General features: G+C 38.8%; 3 protein-coding genes across 3 annotated transcripts; 2 read left to right on the top strand and 1 right to left on the bottom strand.

Annotated features, from left to right (window-relative positions):
* Window positions 1–2,254: 2,254 nt before the first annotated feature.
* Window positions 2,255–4,693, bottom strand: tcf23 (transcription factor 23). Its single transcript, XM_053499582.1, has 3 exons — window positions 4,456–4,693; window positions 3,992–4,279; window positions 2,255–2,471 (listed from the first exon to the last, which is right to left on the bottom strand). Exons 1-3 carry the CDS (start codon window positions 4,579–4,581, stop codon window positions 2,322–2,324), a joined length of 564 nt encoding a protein of 187 aa, XP_053355557.1. The 5' UTR covers window positions 4,582–4,693; the 3' UTR covers window positions 2,255–2,321.
* A 2,798-nt stretch (window positions 4,694–7,491) lies between these two features.
* Window positions 7,492–13,786, top strand: wdr12 (WD repeat domain 12). Its single transcript, XM_053498909.1, has 13 exons — window positions 7,492–7,653; window positions 8,190–8,284; window positions 9,169–9,263; window positions 9,375–9,481; window positions 9,589–9,704; window positions 9,809–9,963; window positions 10,066–10,111; window positions 10,205–10,287; window positions 12,514–12,654; window positions 12,807–12,912; window positions 13,079–13,211; window positions 13,310–13,382; window positions 13,481–13,786. Exons 1-13 carry the CDS (start codon window positions 7,613–7,615, stop codon window positions 13,556–13,558), a joined length of 1,269 nt encoding a protein of 422 aa, XP_053354884.1. The 5' UTR covers window positions 7,492–7,612; the 3' UTR covers window positions 13,559–13,786.
* Window positions 13,787–15,797: 2,011 nt separating this feature from the next.
* On the top strand, window positions 15,798–26,388 carry ercc3 (excision repair cross-complementation group 3). The gene is made up of 15 exons (XM_053499601.1): window positions 15,798–15,953; window positions 17,050–17,249; window positions 17,483–17,719; window positions 17,833–17,882; window positions 18,023–18,158; window positions 18,264–18,431; window positions 18,575–18,779; window positions 19,552–19,866; window positions 20,032–20,216; window positions 22,219–22,421; window positions 23,056–23,152; window positions 23,566–23,683; window positions 23,792–23,910; window positions 24,968–25,117; window positions 25,791–26,388. The coding sequence occupies exons 1-15, from the start codon at window positions 15,926–15,928 to the stop codon at window positions 25,926–25,928; spliced, it is 2,349 nt and encodes a 782-aa protein (XP_053355576.1). The 5' UTR covers window positions 15,798–15,925; the 3' UTR covers window positions 25,929–26,388.
* The last annotated feature ends 1,523 nt before the right edge of the window (window positions 26,389–27,911 follow it).

The following is a 27,911-nucleotide window of genomic DNA, read 5'->3' as shown; positions in this document are numbered from 1 at the left end:
TCCTGTTTCCTCTTTCATTGACTTGCTCCTGAAATTTCTTTATAGAACAGATTGACTGTAGACTGTATAAGAACTGGACAAACCCTCAGTGACATCACCTATAGGTTTTTTTGCAGTGTGCTTCTGTCACCATCCTGACAGGAGCTGCTTCGCTAAACAAAGCTTGGTTGTTTGGGACCTACATAACTAACTCCATTATCACATAAAAGCTTAGCTTTACTCCAGCTAAAATGATTTGGTTAATGTTTAATCGAGTGCCTTAGTACATAAATAAAGTCAATCACCGGTACCCTACATCCTGGGCCAATAAAGTGATTATATATATATATATATATATATATATTATGAAGATGATTTGAGCTGGCTGATTAGCTAAAGTGATGCATAGCAGACAGCTTGTGGTTTGACACCCACAATGCAGCTGTCACTCATACCGCCCATGTCCCTAACTATGCATAGATTTATGGCTTAATTCAAATTTAATTGATGAGTTGCATAAAAATTCACTCCCTGTACAGTTGTCATAAATGAGAAATCATGACGGGATGTAAATGAATTTATTGCTGTTGTAAAGTTGGATATTTTAATATGGGGGGGGGAGAGGGTCTATGGGGATTGACTAACTTTTGAACTCAGCTCCTACTGGTCATTTAAGGTCTTTGTTACATACATTAGGGATAGGAATCATTAGGAACTACCAATACAAATATTTGTTTACGTAATATCTAGGTAATTTTGTAAGGATAATGCTCTTATAGATATCCTGATTAGGTTTTTTTTTCTCTGAAAAGTCTTAAGAAATAATTCTCCCCCGCACAGGATGGTGCGATAGTGTAAATAGTTTGGAGTGCACCTCCTGTAGGATCAAACCGGAACCGCAGCCACCTTACATGCAAATGTATAAATTAAAAGTGAATTCAATTACAATTTTCGAGTCAGTGTGGTGATAGATGAATTGATATGAAATTGTATTGATTTTACCCCTATCACTAGTGTACATAGAATTTTTTTAAAGCTAAAAAGTGTCTGCCTTGTTAGATGACTGTAACATCTGTGATGTAGGTCTACATTCTGGGTGTCTTGGGTATATACAAAAGGATTCTCCCACGTTTCCTCCTCCAGCTTCAGTCCGTAAATTCAGTAAGCTATCAGGACATTCTGGTCTTAATGATTGAGAGATTTCAATCATAAGCTGAACACTTGAGAAAGCGACTGGGATTCACTACTGAGTAGCGGTGTATTTTGTGGCTTTTAAATAGAAAAAAAAACATTCGAGCATTTAATTTCACAGACATTTACATATATTTGATTTACAGGAGGAAACGGTGTTCTCGGATGATAAACCAAACTCTAACCTTAATTGGTTTCGCTCTCGTTCTCTTGGTCTGTAACCCCTGCCTTAGTGAAACAATTCTTTCCTTTAACATGAGCGTGAAGGCTTTTATCAGATAGTTCAGCAGATTTATAGGGCTAGCCTTGACCCGCTCACTGTGCTGTACTATTCCCTGTGGACCCGTGCCCATGTTATGCAAGAAAGACCTGATCCTTTTGGATGGGAACATCACAGGATGCTTATTATAACTGAGCTGAATGCTGGTGATCCATTTGTTTTCCCATGACACATGAAAGCAGGAATCTGCACATTTACACTTTTTTGTTTTGGACTATCTTGAAACTCCAACCTTAGCAACTGTGAGTTATTAGTGAGGACGTGTGTGCGAAGTGAGCTGTTCTGGAGTTCATGTGAAATCCTAAAGCAGGGAACTTGATTAAGAGCACATCAACTCATGGGTCCTCCTCCTCTCATTCGGTTGCCAAGCGTTCCCCATAACAACCCTCCCTGTCTACTAATCAAGACGTTCATTCACTCCCGTTTAGTACTAGACACGCAAATTAAAGACGTGGAAAAAAACATGCCGAGGAGGGGATGGGGGGATTGCAGATGGCTGAAATGAGGCTTGCTTCAAAAGAATAAAAAAAAAAAAAAAAAGGAACATTTACGGGTGAAATACGTCTTATTTACTTGGACACACCATGCAACCGCATAACAGTGCAAATCTAGAGCAAGGAAGTGTCCAGAAGTAGGTTTTGTTTGGTACCAGGGTGTGTTATTGTGCTTACATTTAAGATAGGAGTGATACAGGTTGTTAGGGGGGATTTAAATAAGGGGTATACTGTATGAGACACAAAAACCTCAATCTTCAATTCAATTAATTTAATTTAGAAACAAAAAAAAATCATTTGCATTGAATAAAAGTGGAATAAACTAGGCTTGTGCCCTAGACCACTTAAATCGGATCCGAATTCACCCCATTCTTGCTTTAAGAGTGATTAGAGACGTCTAGATCAGTTCTGTCTGCTCGGACCTCAGCTGTGCTGCTGGGTGTACGACACTCCTCCTGACTGGGGTTTGCTCCCGTTAGACGCTCGCCAATGTTCCCACAATACAGCAGAGATCGCATCGGCCACTTCTGCGAAAAAGATGGGGGAAAAAAACAAGGACAGACTTGGAATATAGCATAGCTCTTATTCTATGTTAAGACAGGTATACTGTTTATTTATTCGTCCTTTATTTTGGGCATGATGATGTAGTGTCCAGAGTTCATTTCAGGAATAATGTAATGGTATATATATATTTTTTTTTTTTACCTGCTGCACCACCTGATATTACTTTTTAAATAAAGATGACTTGGTTTTCCAAAATGTGGCCCTCAGTCAACTATTGGCAGGTAAAAGTACTACAGATGGGCCTCGAGAGGTTATTTATAACAAATAAATAAATAATTAAAATTTTCAGTTTTATTATTTAGTTTAAAATCCTTATAAAATGTTTCTAATTAAGGTTTTATGTTTAAAACGTAACCAGAACTATTCAAACAAAGCCACTGGATTTAATCAATATAATATTCTTCATTTACTGTTTTAGTCCTGTGTATTGGTCAGAGTTATGATTTAAGGTTCAGAAGATCCACAGAAGATTTTCATTCAAATCTCTAAAATTTTAATTTTAAAATAACTATTTATTTGATTTATAATAGTCACATCATAGGAAATATTGACTAAATCTGCCCATATTCAGGATATTTACACTTGCTAAGGTATTACAAGATATTTTATTGTTCAGTGAAAATTAAGTGACAAAACAAGCTGCCACTCTATGACATTTTGAAACAGTAAAATCTAAAAAAAAACTAAAATGAAAACTAAGGGGAAAAAGATAACGTCAGATACAGTAGTATCATGTCTAATTGTTTAAAAAACATAAGGGGATGCAAACTTCTGCACTGATTTGTAGGTGTGTCTAATAAAGTGGACATCACAAATTGAGGGTCGAAAAACAGATTCAAACATATTTAGCAACCTTTAAATATTGAAAATATATTGAAAAAAAAAATATATATATATATGAATTGTAAATTTTTCAGCTTAAAGTTTTTAAATCTTAATTTTTTTATATATACAGTATATATTTAAATTCATATTCTTATATAAAATCTTCCTGGAATATTTAGTTTTTTATTTAATTGTACTATCTAGTGCAATTTATTTTCTCCAGAAAAAATCCGTCTTCTTGTAGGTCACGGGCAGTTGGATCAGCATTTCACTGCGTATTTTACTGTCTATGGCTGTGTATGTGACAATACATTTTTTTATTTGATTTGAACTTGGAATTAGAAATTTAAATTTAATAGGAAATAATTAAATGCAAAAAATATATTTTTGCTTATACTTTTATACATTCACAAGAAACTGAGTACATATTTATAAAAGAATATTTAACATTTTTGTAAAAAATAAAAATAAAGTCCACATTGCAATTACCAAACCAAAATTTTTAATGTGTAAAAAGTTATAAACTTGTAAAATAAAATAAAAAGCTAAACAAAGCAAAAGCAGCCACCAATTTCTTTTTACCATATTTCTAAAAAAATTTTAATTTGCAAGTCATATCCATATAACAGTACATATATTACTGCTGTGTAAAACCCACCTTCACAGGGTGCAGGTAGCCTTCAGCTCTCTGCAGTGTTAGATGATCACACACCGCTCCTCCCTGGTCCTGGTCCAGCGTCTCAGTGAGGTGTGCGATGTAATTCGTGGCCAGGACCAGAACGTCCAGTTTGGAGAGCTTTGTGTCCGGAGGAACCGATGGCAAGGCAGCCTGGAGGCTCTGGAACGCCTGGCGCAGGTTCCGCACTCGGCTCCTCTCCCTCGCTGCATTTTCAGGGGAATTTTGGTTCTTTGATGTTCTAGCTTGTACTCCAGGTCCAGATCTTGACTGAAAAAAATTGGGAAAAAGAAAAATTTACAATAAGAAACAAAATTACAGAAATATTGTAAATATCAAGATTTGAAAATTGTTTAGGCATTATAATCAATCCAGCAGGACGTTTCTGTTGTTTCACATAGTACATAGTGTAACCCGAGCATCGGCTGTTTCCTAGACTGACTCACCCACTTCTTTGGCTCTCGGTGCACGGCCTGTCTCATGCATGGCTGTGTCCACCTCAGACTCGGATGTCTCCCTCCCATCCCTCCCTGCTCCCCGGCCAAAGCCTCCTCCAGCGTCGTGTCTGCCATGGGAATGACCAGAGAGCACACTGTACCAGTGTCTCTCGCTCACTGTGGCAGAGCCCGGGTCTAAGGGATGAGCTGTGTGACTGGGATTCACTCCTCTTCTCTGGCCAGAGGTTCGGCGTCCTCCACACCGAGCTCGGTCTTCCTCCCTTTGCCTTATCTGGTGAGGTAATATGGGGATCTTCAAGCAGCGTGTTATCTTCTGCCCTGCCTCCCCCAGGCACTCGCTGCCAAACGGACTGAGCTCAGGGGAGTTGCAGGGTGTCCTCCGGCGGAATGGAGGGGGGCTTGGGAAAAGCACCGAGTCCCTGCACAGCTGCAGCTTCATCCCAGAAGAAGCCTTGGCCTGATGACCTGTGCGGACACAACGACCCAAAGGATGTAAACTAACTGAGGTGCCTGTGTCCACATAATGCGGGGTTATGGGAAGTGTTAATCTTCCTATGCAAAATTGTTTTATCAAACTTCATTTATAAAAGAGGGAATTGAGGAGCTAAAGTGACACTGTGGCCCTACATAGTACATATTTAAAATGTCCATCTTTTATAGAAGCCCTTTGGTCTTTTTCTTTACTGTTGAGGTGTGCGGAAGAGATCGAACCATATACCAGCTATAACTGAACATACAGTGGACACGTGCCAGTTCAGCCATCTCCAAATGGCAGTAAAATATTCACTTGATAAGAATCCATTATAAATGAACAGCTCATAGGGATGGATCTTTGTCGGGTGGAAAAAATCCTTACAAAATTTGTGCAACTCCCGCTAAATGGATGCGAACAGAGATGTAAAAAGAAAGCAGGAAAATGGAACAAAGTTCTTGTTCTTGCACAACGACAGAAATAGGATAAGAACGGATGATCTGCGCAAGAGGGTTTGGACAAAGCCCTAGAGAGGCCACGAAGACCTTATTTACAATTTCGTATCCTTTCTGTTCAAATAAAATGTGAAAATATTAATAATATGAATTATTTATGTGGTCTCATACCAGTATCCACACCCACACCCCTTGAACTATTCCAAAAATTTTGTAGTGTTGCAATCTTGACCTGAAAAGAAAGAATTCGGATTAAATGTCACGAATCAATACAAAACAGGCAAATAATTTTTGTAAAATTATTTACAACTTCAATAAAATCTATTTTTAAAAAATGGAGACAAGCTGGAAATTCGGCAAAAGAATGCAATGTTCATAGTGAAGCATGGTGGTGGTAGCATCATATTGAGTCTTGGGTGCAAAAAAAAAAACAAAAAAACACCAGAATTGTTAAGCAATTAGTTAAAATTGTTTCAGGGTGGAGGATGTTTTTAATTTCCTACTTTAAACAATGTATTATATTTTTTTAAGTATTTTATATTTTTTAAGTATATACACATAAAGTGATCAATCAGGTTGCAACTTTACAAGCTTACATGTTCTTCACTCCATACACATTATGACTGTGATGATTTGTGATAAATGTGAAAGGTTTTTTTTTAATTGGCAGTGTATCATAGCAATTAATTTATTGTAAATCTATTTTATTGACCTTCCAAATCAAATGATTCTTAATATGACAACTCACCCGAGCATGGTAGATTGAATCCATGTCCAAGCAAACTCTGGCATAGTTTATTGCAAAATGAGAGCGGTTTGACTTATTCTACTGCAAAGACACAACTGTGGGAAGTCAAAGAAACAAGCCGTCTGTTTGAGTATTGCACTTTTTTTTTGTAAATGCGAGATGCTAATCTGATCCAAATGATAGAGCTGTAGCGTTACAGAAATACCACGAGTTCCAGATATTTAGACTACTGAAAAAAAAAGTGTAGACAAGCCCAGGACAGAGTACATAATGTTATCTTGTTATTTATACACTGTACATTACATGTCAAGTTAGTTATAAATAATAAATAGGTCTTTTTCATTCTTGCATGATTTTTATGATTTCCACATACAATTTGCAAGGCTTATTTACCGTTTTCCGTCATGCAGTATTTCTGACCAATGAATGAAAGAATTTTATGCCTATATAGATTTTGTTTCTGCTGACAAACAATAAAAAAAGTGCTTCTAGTGCATTAATATCTTAAGTAATCTTAGACATCAATTCAGCTAAAGAGAGAACATGGAGCTGCTTAAATTCAGCTCAACTATTTAAATGTCTTTTTTTTTTAACTCTGTTTTGATTTTTTGGGAAGAAAAAACACAACCTAGCAAGTTCCCCCTTTTTTTGTTTTGTTTACATTTTACAATTAACTTGAAACATAATACATTATATTATACATTATATTACGGAAGCGCATTGCATTCACACAATGAAAAAAAAATAACTTATGTCATAATTATGACTTAATATCTCATAATTATGACATCCTGATCTCATAATATTTCCTGAGATTTTTTTTCTTTTGTGAATGCAATGCGCTTCCGTATTTATATATATATTATGACCTCATAACATTTTAGCTTTTTGAAAACTATGAACAAATTTTAAGTGATTTCTGTTAGTATAGCTGTATTATTACTTTTTATTAATACTCACTGGCACACAGCATAACTCATCCTGTCATATCTGGGACATGAATGACGTCATTATCATGGTAATATCATATTATGATATTAAGTCATGGCCACCACATAGTATTTCATGGCCACACATTAAACTATTTAAATCCCACGCCTTAATAATTCATGACAATGTATTAAACTATCTTATTCCCATGCCTTACAAAGTCATGGCCACAACATAGAATCTTATTCCCACACCTAAGTTAGTCGTGGCCACGCAATGTTTTCAAATCAAGGTACATAAGTGAGTGAGTGAGTGAGTGCAAGGAACTTAAAAAGAGCTCAGAGAATGTGAGGAAGCTTAATCAGGCATTATGAATCGCACATCGAGTTGTGTGATCCGTTGCTCTGTGATCGACTGCCTAGGTCTGGTTCCACACTCAGCACATGGTTACCGGAGTCTCCACCACCACACTCACAACTACATGGGATTATTTACTCATTTAATTAAGTAACTGCGCGGTCCTTTTGTAGAAAAACAACAATGTCACAAGTTCAGGCGAGGTTTTTCACTGAAAACAAAAAGTAAGTATGTTTTTTTTGGTTTGATTTACTGGACCATAACTATTGTAAGCTTAGTTAGCATGGTTAGCTCTGTGTAGCTCAGGTGTCTTCGAGCTCATAAATAAACATAATTAAACTTCCCTCGTTGTTATACCCTCAGGAATGGTAGAACTTGTAAATTAATCTAAAGTCGAGTTTATAAATGTTATAGCGCGAGACTCAGCTGCAGTGACTTGAAGGCTTCGAGCTTATGACGTCACAGAAGTTATAGAGCATCCTCCTAATCTTAATATTGTGTCCCAAAGCAGGGAAACAGTGTGGATGCCCAAAACATTGCAAAGCAAATGTGCTTAGATGCCAACAGACACTTCATGCATTCACTCTTTTATGGTTTAAGTGACTGTGTGTTAGTGAAGCCTGATTTTAACCCCCTTAAATTCCCATATGTTTAGTATTTCAATCTTGAACTGAAATGCAATTTATTATGGATAATATGTCATGTCACAATATGTTATACAAAATATAATTCAGGGATTGAATTGAGTGTGTGTTTGTAGATTCGCAGTAGACGATGTGCCTTTCTCCATCCCGGCTGCCTCTGAGGTCACACACCTGAGCGATGTGATTAACAAACTTTTGGAGGCCAAGAACGGTGAGCAACTGACAATCCATCGTGGAATTAGGTTTACCATAATTGTAGTTTATCAATCAAAGCATGTTTTAGATTGATATATACATGAGGGGTGTTCAAGTCAAACCAGGACTTTTGACTGCACCGAATAACAAAACACAGTTATAAGAGTTTAAAACTCCCTTTATTTCTCTATACTATATATACTATACTATACTATACTATAATTTACTATATTATATATACTACATATTTCCTGCTACACCGATGCACTTATCCCAGTGTTTCACTAATGTTTGGACCCCATCATGGTAGAACATGTTAGTACGTTTAAGCCATCATCATCATCAACTGTCTGCTTCGTGTCTGAAATGCTGGCCTCCCAAAAAATCCTTCAATGAACCAAACATGTGGAAAAGACTCGAAGCGTGGTCAGGCCCGGACAAGGGATGTGGCACTAACTCCCAGCCGAGTTCCTGTAAAGTGCACAGACAGATGCGTATCTTGACGAGAAGGTTATTTTTTTTAAGGATCAGGCGTTTCACTCGCTGAATCTTCAAGGAAACGACTGCACTGGGCTCCGAGCCACCTCGGCCAGATGTACAGTCTTTTTTAAAACTTTCTAATGTTTTACTGCGGCTAAGAACCTTATGATCGGGAATCTGATTCGCAGCTTCAGTCACCAGAAAGTCCCGGTTTGACTTTGAACACCCCTCATTGACCACTGACCAAGAAAGAAGAATATTTAGTCATTATAAAACACTTCAGAACGTGCCATTATTGAAAATATAATCAACTTTGCAGTCCTAACACTAATGCACCCCGGCAACGTTGGTTATCTTCTTATAACAGCACGTCTCTTAAGTGTTCTCTTGCTTACTTATTTGAGGCTTTGATTTTGACAGCGGATCACAAACATGTGGAGTTTGACTTCCTGGTCCGAAGCCAGTTCCTGCGCTCTCCACTGGACACTCACATGGAGGCGGAGAACATCTCGACGGTACCAAGCGCACATTTTTACTGTAGGCAAAAATGCCTAAAACAGCTGACGTTAAGAATGTCCTTATGTATTTGCCCTAAGCGTGTATCGCTCTCTGTGTGCGTGGTGTAGGAAGAAGTCGTAGAGATCGAGTATGTGGAGAAGTTCAACGCGCCGCAGCCGGAGGAGTGCATCATGCACGACGACTGGATCAGCTCAGTCGAAGCAGACTCCGAATGGTGAGAGATATAGATTTATATAGACGTCTAAATTTAAATTGCGAGTGCACTTTTGGAGAAAGTTTTTGTAATGGATGTTTTTAATGGGTGTGTTTAATGTGTTAAAGGATCCTTACAGGGTCGTACGATAAGACAGCGCGGATCTGGTCTCTGGAAGGGAAGGCGATGATGACCATCGCTGGACACACAGAAGTGGTGAAGGATGTGGCCTGGATAAAAAGAGGTGATATGAAAGTTTAAATTTTTTTTTTATTTATTTATCTTATTTCCCACAAACAGAGTAAAATCATATTGCATATTATACGACTAAGGTTATGATTATTGCAGAAGGATTAACTTCACTGCTGCTGACCGCATCGATGGACCAAACGGTGCTGCTGTGGGAGTGGAACACCGAGAAGAACAAGCTGAAGGCCCGTCACTGCTGCCGTGGACATGCCGGGAGTGTGGAGACCATCAGCGTCGACCCTACGCGCACTAAGGTGTGATATGTGTGCTAATATACAGTATACATATGTCTATGGCCATGCACTAAAATTCGGTTTACTTGAATGAGATAATGAGATCTTTTTCTTTCGCCTCAGTTTTGCAGCGGATCCTGGGACAAAATGCTGAAGCTCTGGTCAGCAGGTAAGATGAATAAGAGATACGGGGAGTGTATCGTACTGTACAGTAAGTGCTTATTGTGGGGAAAAAAAAACTAATCGTCTGTTCCTCTTCCAGTTCCTACAGAAGAGGAGGACGAGGTGGAGGAACCCAACAGGCCACGGAAAAAACAGAAAACTGAGCAGCTCGGTCTGACCAAAGTAAGAATGGAAGTCACCAGAGACCACCTGATACGATAGTATTGCGATACTTGGGTGCCGATTTGATTAGTATTGCGATTCTGAAAGTATTGCGATTTTATAAAAAATTATTATTTAATATTAAAATGTTTTTCCGGTTACAATTCTAAACAAACTTGAAAAATAATTTGCCCAGGGTGTTGTGCTGCTCGCCAGTATGTGATTAGTTTACTGCTGCCACCTGCAGGATTATAGAGGGATTGCACAATTTTATCACTTCAAATGAATGTGTAAATAATAAATAAAAAACACATTTTAAAGAAAGTGGTTTTGAAGTCAGTGTAGAGATGCGTGAAATGCCACACAGAGGAATCGTGATGCATCACTGAATCAAGCTTTCTCCCATCCCGTAGTGGTCATGCTTTCATGCACACTTCCAAACACCTATTTATAAAAGTCTAGGCAGAAATGAATGAGAGAGTTCGAAATGCTACAGATTTTGAAAAAGGCCAGAAGAGACGCAAGATGGAATGGACGAGAGAAAAATATTCAGATACATGCGCTGGTGGTGCTAAAGGATTGATAGAATAGTTCATAAGAACGGATTCATAAAAGAAAAAAGGTTTGCTTGTGATTAAATTAGGGATGGGAATCAACAGGGACCACCCGATACGACTAAGGTCACAATACCTAGGTGTTAAATTGATTTGCATTGCGATTTTGTTATTTTATATATGCAGTAGTGATGGCTCTGATTCTGTGATTTTCTGTCATCTTCTACCAGACGCACATGCGCAAAGCATCGCAAAACCTGTAGGTTATGCACAGGAAACAGAAATGAGTAGCTAACTCTACATACGTTAATAGCTGAATGCTGCTCATTCTGTTTATTATAATACAGTCAGGTCAATACAGTGAGTATTTGATCACCCTGTGATTTTGCAAGTTCTCTTACATAGAAATCATGGAGGGGTCTACAATTTTCAGCATAGGTGCATTTCCACTGTGAGAGACAGAATCTAAAAAGAAAAATCCGGAAATCACATTGTATGATTTTTAAACAATTTATTTGTGAATTACTGTGTCAAATAAGTATTTGATCACTTGCTTATCAGCCAGATTTCTGACCATCAAAGACCTGTTATTTTGCTTTTAAATAGTCCAGCTACACTTTGCTCATGATTCTAAATTAGTAGTACCTGTCTGAGGTCGTTAGCCGTCATAAAGACACCTGCGCTCCCCACAATCAGCCAAAGTCTAAGTAGATACATGGGGTATCAATGATGCTAAGAATGGTGAAGAATCAGCCCAGAACTACACGGGAGGTGCTGGTCAATGCTGTAAAGAAAGCTGGGACCATCGTTTCCAAGGCTACTATCAGTAATACACTAAGACGTCATGGTTTAAAATCTTGCATCACACAGAAGGTTACTCTGCTTAAGTCAGCCCATGTCCAGGCCCGTCTGAAGTTTGCCAGGGACCATCTGGATGATCCAGAGGAGTCATGGGAGAAAGTCCTGTGGTCTGATGAGACCAAAGTAGAACATTTTGGTCTTAACTCCATTCGCCGTGTTTGGAGGAAGAAGAATGATGAGTATCATCCCAATAATACCATACCTACAGTGAAGCATGGGGCTGGTAGCATCATGCTCTGGGGGTGTTTTTCTGCACAGGGGACAGGACGACTGCACTGTATTAAGGAGAGGTTGAACGGGGCCATGTATTGTGACATATTGGGCAAAAACCTCCTTCTATCAGTCAGAGCATTAAAGATGGGTCGTGGCTGCGCACACAGCCAGGAAAACCAAGGAGTGGCTCCGTAAGAAGCATATGGACTATTTAAAAGCAAAATAACTGGTCTTTGAGGGTCAGAAATCTGGCTGATAAGCAAGTGATCAAATACTTATTTGACACAGTAATTCACAAATAAATTGTTAAAAAATCATACAATGTGATTTCCGGATTTTTCTTTTTAGATTCTGTCTCTGACAGTGGAAATGCACCTATGCTGAAAATTGTAGACGCACCATGAGTTTTAAGTAAGAGAACTTTTTTTGTTTGTTTTTGTGCACCCATCTCTATTTGTAATAATTTTTCTTATTTTTTTACCCCTTTTAACTCTGCTGAGACATTTTAAAGATAAAATTGTAAACATCTTGTTTGGAATATCTTTTAATCTGTTTATCAGGGATCGATTAAGACGCATGCTCTCTCTCTGTCTCTCTCTCGTCTCTGGTCTCTGTTTAGACTCCTGTGATGACTCTGTCTGGCCACACGGAGGCAGTCTCGAGTGTCCTATGGACAGATACGGAGGAGTTGTGCAGCGCGTCGTGGGACCACACCATACGACTTTGGGACGCTGAGACGGGAGAGCAGAAAAGCACACTGGTGAGGAAAAGATACTAGAATGATCCTGGCTCGAAAGTGCCCTCAGCATGAGCAGATTAATAAGGCTGATTACTGAGGTGTCCTGTGAGTGTGTGCTGTGGTGATTAGTGCGGTGTAGTGTAAGTGAGTGTGTCGTGGTGATTGTGTTGTAGACGGGGAGTAAGGTGTTTAACTGCATCACATACTCGCCGCTGTGTCGTCGTCTGGCCTCAGGGAGCACCGACAGGCACGTCCGTCTGTGGGACCCGCGCTCGAAAGGTGAGCAACACACACGATACACACCCACTAAAGAGAAAAACACATCATACAATATACATATCTAATATACACTCATACAAGCAGACATTGCTACGAATGAGTACACAGACTCTCTCTCTCTCTCTCACACACACACTTTCTATCTCTCTCTCTGTCTCTGCCTCAGATGGCTCTCTGGTCCTGCTGTCTCTGACGTCACACACGGGTTGGGTAACAGCAGTCAGGTGGTCTCCCTCCCACGAGCAGCAGCTCATCTCCGGCTCACTGGACAACCTGGTCAAACTTTGGGACACGAGAAGGTGTGTGGTACATTTCTGTCGTGTTTTTTTTTTTCTCTTTCTCTCTACTGATTGTTGCGATACCTGAGCACATCCCTGTGTTCCTGTTCTTTCTGCAGCTGTAAGGCTCCTCTGTACGATCTGGCGGCTCACGAGGACAAAGTGCTGTGTGCTGATTGGACAGACAGCGGGGTGCGTGTCCCATTTATTAGCTGATGCCTCATGTTGTCTTTCTAACCCTGAGGTCTTGTCTGAATTTTTCTTTTCTCTCTCTCTCTTTTCTTCTGTAGCTGATTTTAAGTGGAGGCGCCGACAACAAGCTGTACACGTACAGATACTCGGGGTGTGTGACTGACGCCGGGGCGTAACGATCACTCCCACGCGAGCTACTTCACTCCCCGGCACATGAACTCGCACCAGAGCCCTGCGGCTCGCTGTGTGAATAAAGCGTCTCTCGTCCTCTAAGCTGGACTCCCTTTTATTGCTCCTGTTTATCCACAATTTAATGCTCATCTGTTCGTCCATTTTCTTCTGTATTCGAATTAAATGTAAAGAAGCCCTTGGCTGATTTAATACAGATTTACTGCCACCTCAAACCACCTGTCTGGTATTTATTTATTTCTCACTGTCTGTACACGTAGTTTATTCGTTTGCACACAAAACATTGTGTTTCTGTGAATTAGTACAATCCTGTAATAAATAATTTTGTACTAATTTTAAATATTTCAACAGATTACAAACTTTACTGTATATCTGTAATGAATATACTTGTGTGCGAAAGTTTGTATACCCCCAAATAGTGTAGTGCAGTGTGTTCAGTTTCATTTGCTTTTTCTCATTTGTACACATATTAATGAACCACATATTAATAGTTCCAATTATTTCAAATGTGGCATAAAGGGATCATAACTTTTAAGTGCTCTAAATAAAATCAATCAGTGAATTACTGATTTTAACAGCCTTATTTCAACACCTAGTAGATCAAATAGTGACGTACACTGACTCGTTTAGACTCCGTTTCAGTTCCAGTGTTTAATCATCTCCCTTCTGCCATTAAAGAAGGGAGACGATTAATTTTTTAAAATGTTTTTTGTTTATTTATTTGAAATGTTTCAAATAGCAGAGTTGCAGTTCCACTTTTAACCGCTAGACGGAGACAGTTTAATTTCTATAAATCCTTGTATACAGTAGTTGGTTAAAATTAAATAAAATGTATTTTATCATATTGCCGATGTACATATAAAATGCTTGTATAGTTTGTATAGTTGGTTAAAATGTATTACATTAGATTGCCTGCTGAATAAAAGGATATAAGACAGTCTTTATTGCGCAATCTCCAAACATTGATATAAACAGAACAGTAATATACAGTAGGCCTATATTAGATTATTTTCTTCTATGCACGCGCCATGGCACTGAGTGAACTTCTGCTTTTAACCACTAGACGGAGACACCATCTTAAGTTTAATTTCTTATTTTATATAATGCTTGTATAGTCTGTATAGTCGGCTAAAATGAAATCATAAAAAAAATTCAATTCATTATTTTCATTATTTCATATTGCCTGCTGAAAAAAGGACGTAAGTCACTCTATATTGCACATTTTTTAAATATTTTACTAAATATTTTTTTAAATATTTATTGACTGGCACTAAGTTGCAGTACCGCTTTTAAACACTAGACGGAGTTTAAAGTTTGATTTCAAATATTCATGCTTTTGTAGTTTGTACAGTTGGTTAAAATTAAATAAAATTTATTTCAACGTACTGCCTGTATGTAAGACACTCTATATTGCACAGTCACTAAGCCTTGATATAATAATTAAAACATAGTAATGCAAAAAATGAATGAATTAATAAAACCTGAAAGTACTCTAAGAGTAATTTATCTGTCTTTTTAAACTTTCAAATATACATATTTGTAAATTAGGTTTGTTTTATTCCAGCACACACCAGGCTTATCTTGTTGTTCTGCATTAACCACTAGATACAGGTTAGATTTAATTTCTAATAACTTTATAATTAATATCTTAAGCTATTTAATTTCTTAAGTTTAATATACATTATATATAAAATGCTTCTATAGTTTGTATAGTTGATTAACATGAAATAAAATGTAGTTCATCATATGGCCTTCTTAAAAGGATAGATATTTTTTTATATTGTAAATATCTAAGCCTTGATATAAATATTAAAACATAGCAATGCAAAAAAAAAAAAAAATCAGCTCTGAGTTTAAGGGTTAATCATCTACCTTTTGTCAATAAATCTTTCAATAGTCATTTATTTTCAAACACACGCCATACTTGTTATCTGGCACTGGGTTGCAATTCCGTTTTTAACCACTAGATGTCAGCTATAGCTTCTAGGAATAATAATTTATTATTTTTTCTCCCACGCTTAGTAAAAATGTTTAAAAAAGTTAATTTGATTTTAAACATATGCATGTATGGTTTTATAATGATATATATTATTATTATTTTTTTAAATACGCACACGTTTTGTGTTGCCTGGCGTTTACATGCAGTTACGCTTTTAGCCACTAGGTGGAGATGCGCAGTTAGAATGCGGTTTGAGTTTCCATCCTCACCCATAGAAGAAGAAGAGCTCCGTCAATATGGCGGACGCCCATCACGCGCAGTGTTAAATGTCCAGTCTAATTGTGTTATATTCCTGTAGCACGTTTCAAATAATCACTGTTTGTATAAATCGTTTTCCTTTTATATAGTGAGCGATATGGGGAAAAAGGAGAAGGGTGACCGAGGTAACTATGGTATTTGTTTAATTATGAGCTTGGGCTGAATCTTGTTGGATGTTTAATGAGTGAAACTTCAGCTTTTGGTAGAAATTAATTTTCATGACTCATGCACAACTCAGTGTATATTAAATTATGGACATGTTACATACTTTTTACATTTCTAACTATATATTTTCTCATCCTCAACATCTATATACAAGGTGGTATCAAAAGGTTTAGAGATTACCTCTGTTTACAAGCACTAGGTGTTTTTTTACTGTACTTCCTCCATCAGAAGCCTTAAATCCTGGCAGTAGAATTTACTATTGACACTCTGGATTCTTGATGCACGATGCTGCAAAAAATTTCCAGCGATGCTACAATGAGTCGTTCAAGGTGTTTTGAGTGGCACACACACTTCAAGAGCGGAAGAACATGGTAAAAGACGATGAGCATGCACTCTGTCAAGTTGTAGACCTGAGATCTTTGTGCCGATGTTCCTTCTGCACCTGGATCAGCAGCCTGGGGACGAATTTGTCGGCAACACGTCAGTTCAAATCACACATGAGGATTTTCTGGACTGTTCCGTATCACACACTGACAACCGCATCTGATCATCGTGCACAAGTTGCTGAATGGTTTTGACATTTTCAAGATTTGAGCTCAAACACTTTCTGATCTCTCCATGTTCTTCCGCTCTTGAAGTGTGTGTGCCACTCAAAACACCTTGAACGACTCATTGTAGCATCGCTGGAAATTTTCCAAAACAGATTTGCTCAGTTTCACCCAGAATTTCATGTTCGCTCTTTGTTTTAACTTGTTGTTCATGATGGAATAGCAGATGTGGTCAGAATAGCACCAGCTGTACTGCTCGTGATGTACGAAGGGCGATGTCTTTTGCCACTTTATTAACGTCGGTGCTCTCTGTGACTGTGCGACTCTCTATTTTGTGCCGCCATCTGTTAGTGTCTGTCGAGACAAAACTAGTCTCGTAACTTTTTGATACCACCTGGTAGTGCACACTAGAGAGTCAGTCGGGATCCAGGCATTGTAAATTTATTCAGTTTATCATTGTCATTAATTGTGCTGATGTTGTTCTTATTGTCTCATTTTTTTTTTTCAGAGAGAAAGTCAAAGAAACGCTATTACGAGGATGATGACGAGGATGAGTCAGTCCCTGACACCGATTCACAGGAGGCCGTACCCTCGGCAGCCGGCAAGCAGGTCGATGAATCCAGCACCAAAGTTGATGAATATGGAGCTAAAGATTACAGACTACAGATGCAGTTGAAGACGGACAATTCATCTCGGCCTCTGTGGGTGGTAAGAGAACCAAAATTGTGCAATCTTAGAGAATAAGCTGTAGGTCTGCTATCCGATCCCCCTTGGCTAGAGTCTTTTTGTTTTTTACGCTGGATGCAGAGTTACTCAAGTCTATCCCTAAACCTGGTCCTGGCTGATCAGACAATTCTTTTTGTAATCATCATATATTTGGTTCAAGAGTGCTTTTTACTGTTTGTGTTGGTGAAGTATAACCATAGCTCGTATATTGTCAGGCTCCTGATGGTCATATCTTCCTGGAGGCATTCTCACCGGTCTATAAGTACGCCCAGGACTTTCTGGTGGCCATCGCCGAGCCAGTGTGCCGGCCCATCCATGTGCACGAGTACAAACTGACCGCGTACTCGCTCTATGCTGCTGTGAGCGTTGGCCTGCAGACCTCGGACATCATCGAGTACCTGCAGAAGCTCAGCAAGACGTCTGTCCCTGATGGCATCGTCCAGTTCATAAAGGTACCAGTGACAGAAGAGACGTACTGGAGTTGCGTTTAGATGTATATAAGAAACGTTTGTATTCTTGTGTGCATATTTGTTATAGTTTGTTTTGTGTTCTTGTTGCGATACAGTTGTGCACAGTGAGCTACGGGAAAGTCAAGCTGGTCCTAAAGCACAACAGGTGTGTGTGTGTTTTCTCTATGATTCTCAGACTTATAATCTTTTTTGTCTTAATGAAAAACAAGCCAGTACTAAGAGTATTTTCTGTGGATATAATATTAAATAAATAGCTCATAAAGTCCAACGATAAAACGTGCCTAGGTATTTTGTGGAAAGCGCTTTCCCGGACGTGATCCAGCGACTGCTGCAGGACCCTGTGATCCGAGACTGTCGTCTCCGCACTGGCGATGGAGAGGAGCCTGAACTGATCACGGAGGTCATCTCCAACAAACCTGCAGTGAGTTTACAGTCTCACACGAACACACACACACTCAATCATGGTGCCAGATCATTTTCAGGTCGTCTTCATTTTGTCCTGTACACGATTGTCGTGTTCCCTCAGATCGCGAAGACGCAGCAGGATAACGGCGGTGCGTCCACGTCACAGTCAGCGGATGGACAGCAAGGTAGTTCCCAGGTCCCTGAGGACATCTTCAGCTATTATGAACAGATGGACAAAGAGGAGGAGGAAGAGGAAGAGACGCAGACCGTCTCATTCGAGATCCGCCAGGTTTGAGGAGAGCGTGTAAAAGTGTTTATCACCACTGTAATTCCTTCACCTTTACAAATGAGGGTTAGGTTTTAAATTGCACTGTGGCGTGATATTAGTTCTGATGATAGCTGTGTACTGAGGCCTCACTTGTTCTGTCTCAGGAGATGATCGAGGAGCTGCAGAAGCGCTGTATCCAACTGGAGTACCCTCTGTTAGCCGAGTACGACTTCCGCAACGACACGGTCAACCCCGACATCAACATGGACCTGAAGCCCACCGCCGTGCTTAGACCGTACCAGGAAAAGAGCCTGCGCAAGATGTTCGGCAACGGACGAGCGCGCTCCGGCGTCATTGTCCTGCCATGCGGTAAACAATCCCTGGCCGTTTTATGATCCCTGGCCTTTATACGATCTTTGTCCGTTATAAGATCTCTATCCGTTATACGATATTTATCCGTTTTACGATATCTATTCGTTTTCATCCCTTATCGAGGGCTTGTACAGTGGACAGTATGCAGGACGCCTCATGCATTTCCTTTTCTTACCCTGACACGCCGATCACTTATTGAACTCATCAGGTCACATGACCCTTTTCCATCGCTCCAAAATCTAATCTTTTTGCTCCCTAGCAAATTTGAAGCCTTTTTTTTCTAATGAGTCTTACTAGGAAGTGGTTTTCTTATAGATTCTCGAAGCTGTTTAGTCTCAATCCTGAGAGTTCTTATCACATTGTGTGCGTATGAAAATGCTCTTATTTTTACTATTAAACATATCACTGTTTTTACTTATGATTTTTTTTTTCAACTATGCAATTTCACAAATGTTTAAGGATTCTATGTTAATGATATTAAATTTTTTCTGACCACATTTCCTTTACAAAGACCTTAACCCAGTTCTAGTAACTTCAAATTTCTTTAGTTGTTTTCTTTGCCTGATTCAGCCCAATAATTTGACTCTCCTGAAATAGCGTTTTTTTTTTTTTTTGTTTAAAGACATTTAAAGTTATTTATATATATATATATATATATATATATATATATATATATATATGAGTTAAGTATGCTTGGCCCTTTCTTCTGTTCATATATATATATATATATATATATATATATATATATAATTTTTTTTTCACTTTTCAGGAGCCGGAAAGTCTCTTGTAGGAGTCACGGCAGCCTGCACCGTACGTAAACGCTGCCTGGTGTTGGGGAACTCATCCGTGTCGGTGGAGCAGTGGAAGTCCCAGTTTAAGATGTGGTCGACCATCGACGACTCGCAGATATGCCGCTTCACATCAGACGCCAAGGACAAGCCCATCGGCTGCTCGGTGGCCATCAGCACGTACTCCATGTTGGGCCACACCACCAAGCGCTCCTGGGAGGCCGAGCGAGTCATGGACTGGATGCGCAGTCAGGAGTGGGGGCTCATCATCCTTGACGAGGTCCACACAATCCCAGGTGTGTTTGTGTAGCCAAAGAATAAAAATATAAGCAGTTTGGGGAGTTTTGCTTGCACAGGATTCAAAGAGATTAAAATCTCTTTTAACATGACTGGATTTTAATTCTTTAATTATCTTTTCTCACATGTACGTTCTTTTTTTCTTGTATCGTGCACGCGTACAGCAAGAATGTTCAGGCGCGTCCTGACCATAGTCCAGGCCCACTGCAAGCTGGGTTTGACTGCGACGCTGGTGCGAGAGGACGATAAGATCGTTGATCTCAACTTCCTCATTGGGCCCAAACTGTTTGAAGCCAATTGGATGGAGCTGCAGAACAACGGCTACATTGCAAAAGTACAGTGTGCTGAGGTGAGACGCACAGGTTGCAGTAACGGAGCGGAAAGCAACTCTCTCATGCATGCATGCATGTATGTATGTATGTGTTAGTGCAGTGGTTCTCAAAGTGTGGGGCGCGCCCCACTAGTGGGGAATACAGATATGACAGGTGGGGCGCAATGAACGGTATGGGAATTAGTGGAAAATAATACGAAAGTATGCTTTTCTTTATTAATTTATTTAATCTTTATTTTCTTTATCAGACACTAGAAACTAAATAATGACACAGAAAGAAATGGATCATTAATACAAGTAAATTAAAATAACATCAGAGAAAAAGTGGAACCATAGTGCAACAATAACGGTTTAACGTCGGCATGTTAATTGCAGAGGAACAATATATAAGGAAACATTCGGTATTATATATGTAATTTAATTTATTCCAATGTGTATGCTGATGTTTCTGTATTTTTGTTAAAAATTACTATTTTATCAGGCAGTACTAGTCTGGCATTTCTAGTTTCCACTGAGGCAACAAAGTTGCTTTTTGATCCTTCAGGCGCTGAACAGAAGGGAAGATCAATCTCGTTCTACGCTTTTTGTTGGTGTGCGGCATTTTGTGATGATCCCTAACTCATTCGTTGCGTCGTAGAGAATAATGGTGTTTATGCTTTTAAACATGTATAATTAAAGGCAGATGTAGCTTAAAGACAATGTAGAGAGGAAATATATGTGGGTATCTTATTTGCGGGTTTATTTACGCAGCTATTGAATTCGGAGATGCGAATATCAAACTAACTTTACCGCGGACACAAACAGGTGTTATGCGCTAAAGTGCCCCCCTGCCACGGATTGCCCAAACCCATCCCCCCTCCCCCAACACATACACACGTAATCTCTATCAAATATTATATTAGGACATACATTCAAAGGTTTATTATTATCGAATATATTATTACTATTATAATTAACCCTAGGCACGTGACAGCCGTCGAGACGATTAATACAAATCCCCCAAAATGATTATTTTATGGCACATTTATTTTGCAGGGGTTTGTCAATGTACAAATAACAAATTATTTATTACAAATTAAACTAAATTAATATTGTTTGTGGTAAAAAATTACGGTGGTGAAAAGAAACGATTTTTATTATGAAATAAGCAATATAAAAATATACATGTGGTATATAAATATATATATATATATATTTATATACCACATGTATATTTTTATATTGCTTATTTCATAATAAAAATCGTTTCTTTTCACCACCGTAATTTTTTTTTTTATATATTAATTATATATATATAATTAATATATTTTTCTCCCTATACAACCTTTTTTTATATATATTGCTTACTTTATAATTAAATTCATTTATTATAATTTGTCATTTGTAAACCATAAACCTATGAATTTAGGTGGGCAATCCGTGGCCTAGGTCGGGGGCATTTTAGACCATAACACAGTAGCATACTGTATGTAGTGAGCATAATAACATCAATGGATACATTTGTTACATGGACCACAAATAAGCATGTGATTCAGCCCTATCAGCCCAATCAACCAAAAAGCCAGCCGAAAGGAAAACATGATGAAGCCTATGTTGCGCTTGGATTCATGGTGGGGATGGGGGCAGAGGAGAGACCTCTGTGTGTTTTGTGTCTTAAACCGCTGGCAGCAGACAGCATGAGACAAAGTAGGAAGACACTTATCGACAACACACCCCAGTCACGTTAATAAGCCACTTAACTTCTTTGAAAGAAAGCTCTAGATAAGTGACAAAGTAAGCCTGTTATAACAATTGCACGTGTATTTTATCTGTTTTGAACTTGGTGTTATTTGATCTTACTGGTTTAAAAATAGATTTTTCAATAAATAGTACACATGGCCGTTTTCGTTATCATTTTGTTGACAAGTGGGGCTTGAAAACTCGCCCACCACCTTAAGTGGGGAATGACAGAAAATGTTTGAGAACCACTGTGTTAGTGTGTGTGTATTAGTGCTCTTTAACAATCAATATCAATTTGCAGGTGTGGTGTCCAATGTCCCCAGAGTTTTATCACGAATACGTGGCTATTAAGACGAAGAAGCGCATCCTGCTTTATACCATGAACCCCAACAAGTTCCGCGCCTGCCAGTTCCTCATCCGCTTCCATGAGAGACGCAACGACAAGATCATCGTCTTCGCCGACAACGTCTTCGCGCTTAAGGAATACGCCATCCGCCTCAACAAGTAAAGCACCCTTGAATAAACTTGCTGATTTATCATTTTTGGTGAAGCATGTCCTGAAATGAGGAATCTGTTATGACTTGCTTTGAGTTGTACAGTAGAATAGGTTTACTTCAGGCTTATTTTGCCAAGAGTAAATACATGGTAAAAAAATGCAAGGGGCATCCAAGCCAAACCAGGAGTTTTGATTGTATAGAATAACAGAACAGGTACGAGAGTAAAAACTCCCTTTATATCTCTATACTGTTTAATCCACCATTAATGCACTTATCCCAGAGTTTCTCCATACTGTGCTTGAAGTCTTCTGTAAATAGGTTTTTAGTACGCTTTCATATTCGAGAAATTTCATCAGAAGTCCTGGTTTGACTTAAACGTCCCACGAATATCACAGTACAATCCATTGCATCTTTGTTTGCGATTTACACTTTTTCTATCATTTACACTTTTTCCATTCCGCCTCTCCTAATGAGTAAAAATCTGATGCAGCATAATGACCTTTGGTTTGACCTCTGAGTGCAGCCTTTAATCAGTTTGCTTGTTTTCGTTTGAATCTAAATTTATGCCTGAGACGTGTTTTGTTGCAACCAGACTTGTCAGTTTTATTTTTAGCAATGACACGTTTCCTTTCCTTTCCCAGGCCGTACATTTATGGGCCCACATCACAAGGGGAGCGAATGCAGATCCTCCAGAATTTCAAGCACAACCCAAAGATCAACACCATTTTTATCTCCAAGGTAACATGTGCTCGAATTTGGATTTGATTTCAGACACATGTCTGTTGTTGCTTATTAGACTGGTGTGTGTGTGTAACCGGCGAAAGAGTTTATAAGCTGTTTCAATCTTTCTCATGTGTACTCGGGATTTATATATAAATAAGGGGCTTAATTATTTTATCCACTAATCAGCTTAACCTAAGCAAAGCAGCCACCACAACAGCTCTCTATGGCCTTGGATGTTTACCCAAGGAAAAAAAATGCTATTTAATAAATTGCAAAAATATCTATTGCTAAACATATCGTTTTTCAAATTTTAGACCTAAAGATCGAGACACTGTCAGAGTTCTAGTCGTTACAAAACTCTGACAAGAGTAGTTATGTGCCACATAAAGATCTCCTAAGCCGTTAATGCTTTCCATTTCGTCTCTCAGGTAGGAGACACGTCTTTCGATCTGCCTGAGGCAAACGTCTTGATTCAGATCTCATCTCACGGAGGCTCTCGTCGTCAAGAGGCTCAGCGACTAGGCAGAGTGCTGCGTGCCAAGAAAGGTAACGGTGCCAAAAAAATTATAAGACAATCTGAAATAGCTTTCTTTCCTACCTGTGTAGAGCTGAAGATGTTTTTTTTTTTTTTTTTTTTTTCCCTTTTTTGTGTAGGAATGGTTGCTGAGGAATACAATGCCTATTTCTACTCATTAGTGTCTCAGGACACACAGGAAATGGCGTATTCTACGAAGAGACAGCGGTTCCTGGTGGACCAGGGTTACAGTTTTAAGGTTTAGCACTACTCTAATAGCATTTCATTTAACTACAATGACTAACACGGTGAGTCAAAAATCATCCACACTCGTGCTGTAGAATTTATTTTCATGAATTTTTTTGAAAAGACAAATACATAATTTATCAAAATAGTCTCCCTGCTTTTCCATACACTTTCTCCATCCGTAAACAAGATTCCGTTTTCCGTTTTGCTGACGCACTGCTGTCTTCATTTATTAATCAAAAGTGAATGTTCATCCTCGTAGTGCTCCTTTCAGGAGACCAAACAGGTGAAGGTCTGATGGAGCGAGATCAGGACTATAGGGAGGACGATTTAACACCTTAAAACAAAGTTTTGTCGACAAAGAGTGTTGACAGTGTGCGGACGTGCATCATCACGCAAGGTCACAACGCCCTTGTATATCAGTCCTCTGCTGAAGCTCTTCAATAAGCGTGTCACTATAACAAGCACTGTTGATTGTTGAACCCTTTTCCCTGAATGTTGCAATACTTCTGGTCCTTGAGAATCCCAGAAAGCTGTAACTATGGATGAATTTTCCAGCTGATGGTTGACTTTTGAACTTTTCCACACCGAATCTTTCTGTTCCATACTGTTTACTCTCAGACTTGTAGTGATGAATCTATGTTTCTTCACCAGGAATGATTGTCTTCAAAAACCCCTCACTTTCCTTAGAGTATCGGTCCAGATTTTGTTTGCAGATATCTAAACACTTTTGTTTATGTTCTTCCGTTGAGTTGTTTGGCACCAGGTACACCCTGAGACCACAAAAAAAAAAAAGGAATCGCTGCACGCTGTTCTTCTTTCAAATCACAAGTGGGGCGTAAATTTTTTACTCGCACCGCTGTTACAGATGAACTGGTGTAACATGTTCACACCTGCACAGCAGTGACTGGGGAGACAGTAGCCTTAAACGGAAAAGTGCTGATTAGACAGTGTGACCAACAGAAGTTTTAACCGGAGTGCGGATAATTTTTGACTCCCCCTCGTAGTTTTGATTAACATTTAGGTCGATAATAAGGGAATAAATGTCTCTCTCTTTTTCTTTCTCTAAGGTGATCACTAAGTTGGCAGGAATGGAGGAAGAGGACTTGATGTTCTCTACACGAGAGGAACAGCAGCAGCTTCTACAGAAAGTCCTGGCAGCGACCGACCTGGACGCAGAGGAAGAGGTGGTAACCGGAGAGTTCGGAGGGAAATCTCAGGTACATAATGTGGTGAAGCTCTTCAATATATCAGATTTTGGATTTTTTTTGGAGGAACATGGAGGAGAATTCTTTCCCTAGCTTTAATAGCTTTAGATTTACAGTGCAAACTTTGAGTCAGTAAAATACAAGTGCAAAAAGAAGCAAACTAAAAAATCATTATTCATATCAATTAGCTATCAGGGTAAAATGCTGAATAAGTCGTAATAAGGTCACATCAGTCTTCAACATGCCATAATAATTAGAGCAAGTGTTATCAGTTAATTATCTCTCACACACATCATTGCTTTTTGCTTAAATAACATTCTGTAGATTCTGTAACAGATTAAGTACGTATTAGTATCAGAGATTTCACAATTTATAAAATCCTGTAAGCTGACTTGCACATGAAAATATATTACATAAATATTCATTGTTAAATCCAGACAAAATCTAATTGTAGTTCTTTAAAAACGTTTCCCAAATCCCCCTTACGCTTTTCCTTACACAATTCACACTAAGCACGTCTGCCTAAAAATAACTCTCACGAAGGGTATAGCGACCTTAAATCAAATGTAGCTTCTTCATGACTATAAAAAAAACATTTGTTCATATGGTGATTTCATAGCATTGATTGTTTTTCTCTTTGTCTTTCCTTATTTCACCTTTTATTTTTTATGCTCCCCCTTTTTAGTTTTCTCGTCGAACCGGCACCATGAGCTCCATGTCAGGAGCAGACGACGCCATCTACATGGAGTATCACACGTCACGTGGCAGCAAGGGGGCAGTCGGCAAGAACATCCACCCTCTCTTTAAACGCTTCAGAAAGTGAGCGTGGACAAGAACGGCAATTCTGATACTTACACTTGCGACTTTCCTAAAAGTCTCAAACCTAAGGTCAAGACCCCCTCGTACCCCCCTCCCTCTAAAATACAAGGTGTTGGAAAATGTTTAGAAAAGAGAGTGGGTGTAGAGACTATAATGAAGTGTTGTCTTAACATGGATTAAAGCACTACTTAAAAAAAAAAAAACTAAAATAAAATAAAATGGAAGAAACTGTGATGCACACGAGTTTATCCAAAATGTTTTCATTTAATGACCCATTAAAATCGTTTTTTAGTGTGCACATAAGAAATGGTTACACACTAAACCTGTGTAATCCCTCACCATGACCTGATGTGTATAATCGGGTCCATACTGCTGTGTTTTTGCTTTTTGTATCTTATGTTTTGTTTTGTATGAAATGCAATGTCTTTTTGCATTATGTTTGATAAAAAAGTTGAATAAATCATTCTGTGTAAATCTTTGCTTTTGTTTTGTAATATTCTTGTGAAGTGAACAAGGGGAATTTTGACTATTATTCAAGAGATCAGGGGGATTATTTAATGAATGAAACAGAATATTTCCAAGAATGTGTCCTCAGATGACCTTGTGGACCATGCACCCTCCTGGGGTTCCAAGTTAGATTTTAAAAAAAGAAAAAGTTGCCAATAGCAAATAGTTACGGGGCCAAACTTTCATGGACACCACTGGACCATCAAACCCATATGTGCTCTTTGAACACCCTGAGTCGGATTTATTTCCTGTTTGTTCTTATGAAAAGCTCCATTCTTTTGACGAGGCCTTGCACAAGATTTTGGACTGTGATTATGGGGGATTTGTGTTCAATCAGCCAAAAGAGTTTTACTGAGCTTTTACGGAGCTCGCATAGCTAAAGGTGCATTGTTTGCGATTCTTGGTTCTTGGTGGCAAAGGAAAACCTTAATGCAGCAATGGTTGTGGCTGTGCTAAACAGGAGTAGGTTAATGTCTCAAAATAATAACCCAAGCAAGCCATTTTCCCCGGAATTGATTTATCTTAGGTACATCTGTTAGAACAAGTACAATCCAAATTCCAAATAATTTATGGAAATGCAAGGTATGAAAATTGGCTATAAAACCAATAAGGAGATATTTGAACTGCTGTAATTATGGTGTTTGGCTGGCAGCATATGTTGATTTAAAAATAACAACAGATATGCAATTTACTCATGCCACAAGCACTGGCACACCGCCATACCATAACCCAAGCTGGCTTTTGGACCTGACGCTGATAAGAGCTTGGATGGTCCTTTTACTCTTTGACCCAGATAACATAATGCCTCGTTTCAAATATTTGAAAGGTTGACTTGTCGGGCCACAAAAAACATTTCCAGCATTCCACTGTCCATCTCAGATGAGACCGAGCCCAGAGAAGTCTTTAACGACTCTGGATCTCAGATGATGTATGGCTTCCTTAAGCCTAAAGTTGTATACAGACCCAGGACGGTGTTTAAGACAATGATGTCTGAGGGATCGGAGATCATGTGTATTCAGAAATGTTTTATCCCTGGCAATTTCAATGGGTTTCCTTGAGTTTCCTGATGATATTGTTGAGAATGTTATCTAGAAAGTATTAGATAATTTGCTGGTGCATCAGTCCTTGCTAGGCATTTCTTTGAAACTCCTTGTTGTGAATAACCAACTCAAGGTGACCAGAGCAGGACTGCAAAGTGTGCCTGAGCTTGTATTTTGGGTTACACTGTGACAATATGGTTTAAATGGAAAAAAATAATAAACTTACATTTGAGTGGTTACTAGGGCATGGCAGATACCCTGCAACACCCATGGTTCTAACTCTTGCATTGGAAAGTCCTTTAAATACATATCAGAGACTAGATGTGTTTGTTTCTTAAACAGGAACCCATTATTATCTAAATAGCACCAGTATTATTTTTAGGCTATGTACAATATAAAAGGGGTGGTCAAGATCAAACTGGTGAATGGAGACATAAAAC

Source organism: Clarias gariepinus, chromosome 6 (assembly GCF_024256425.1).
Source record: "Clarias gariepinus isolate MV-2021 ecotype Netherlands chromosome 6, CGAR_prim_01v2, whole genome shotgun sequence".
Lineage (NCBI taxonomy): Eukaryota > Metazoa > Chordata > Actinopteri > Siluriformes > Clariidae > Clarias > Clarias gariepinus.
Note: the sequence above shows the minus strand (reverse complement) of the source record. Positions and strands in the feature narration are given on the sequence as shown.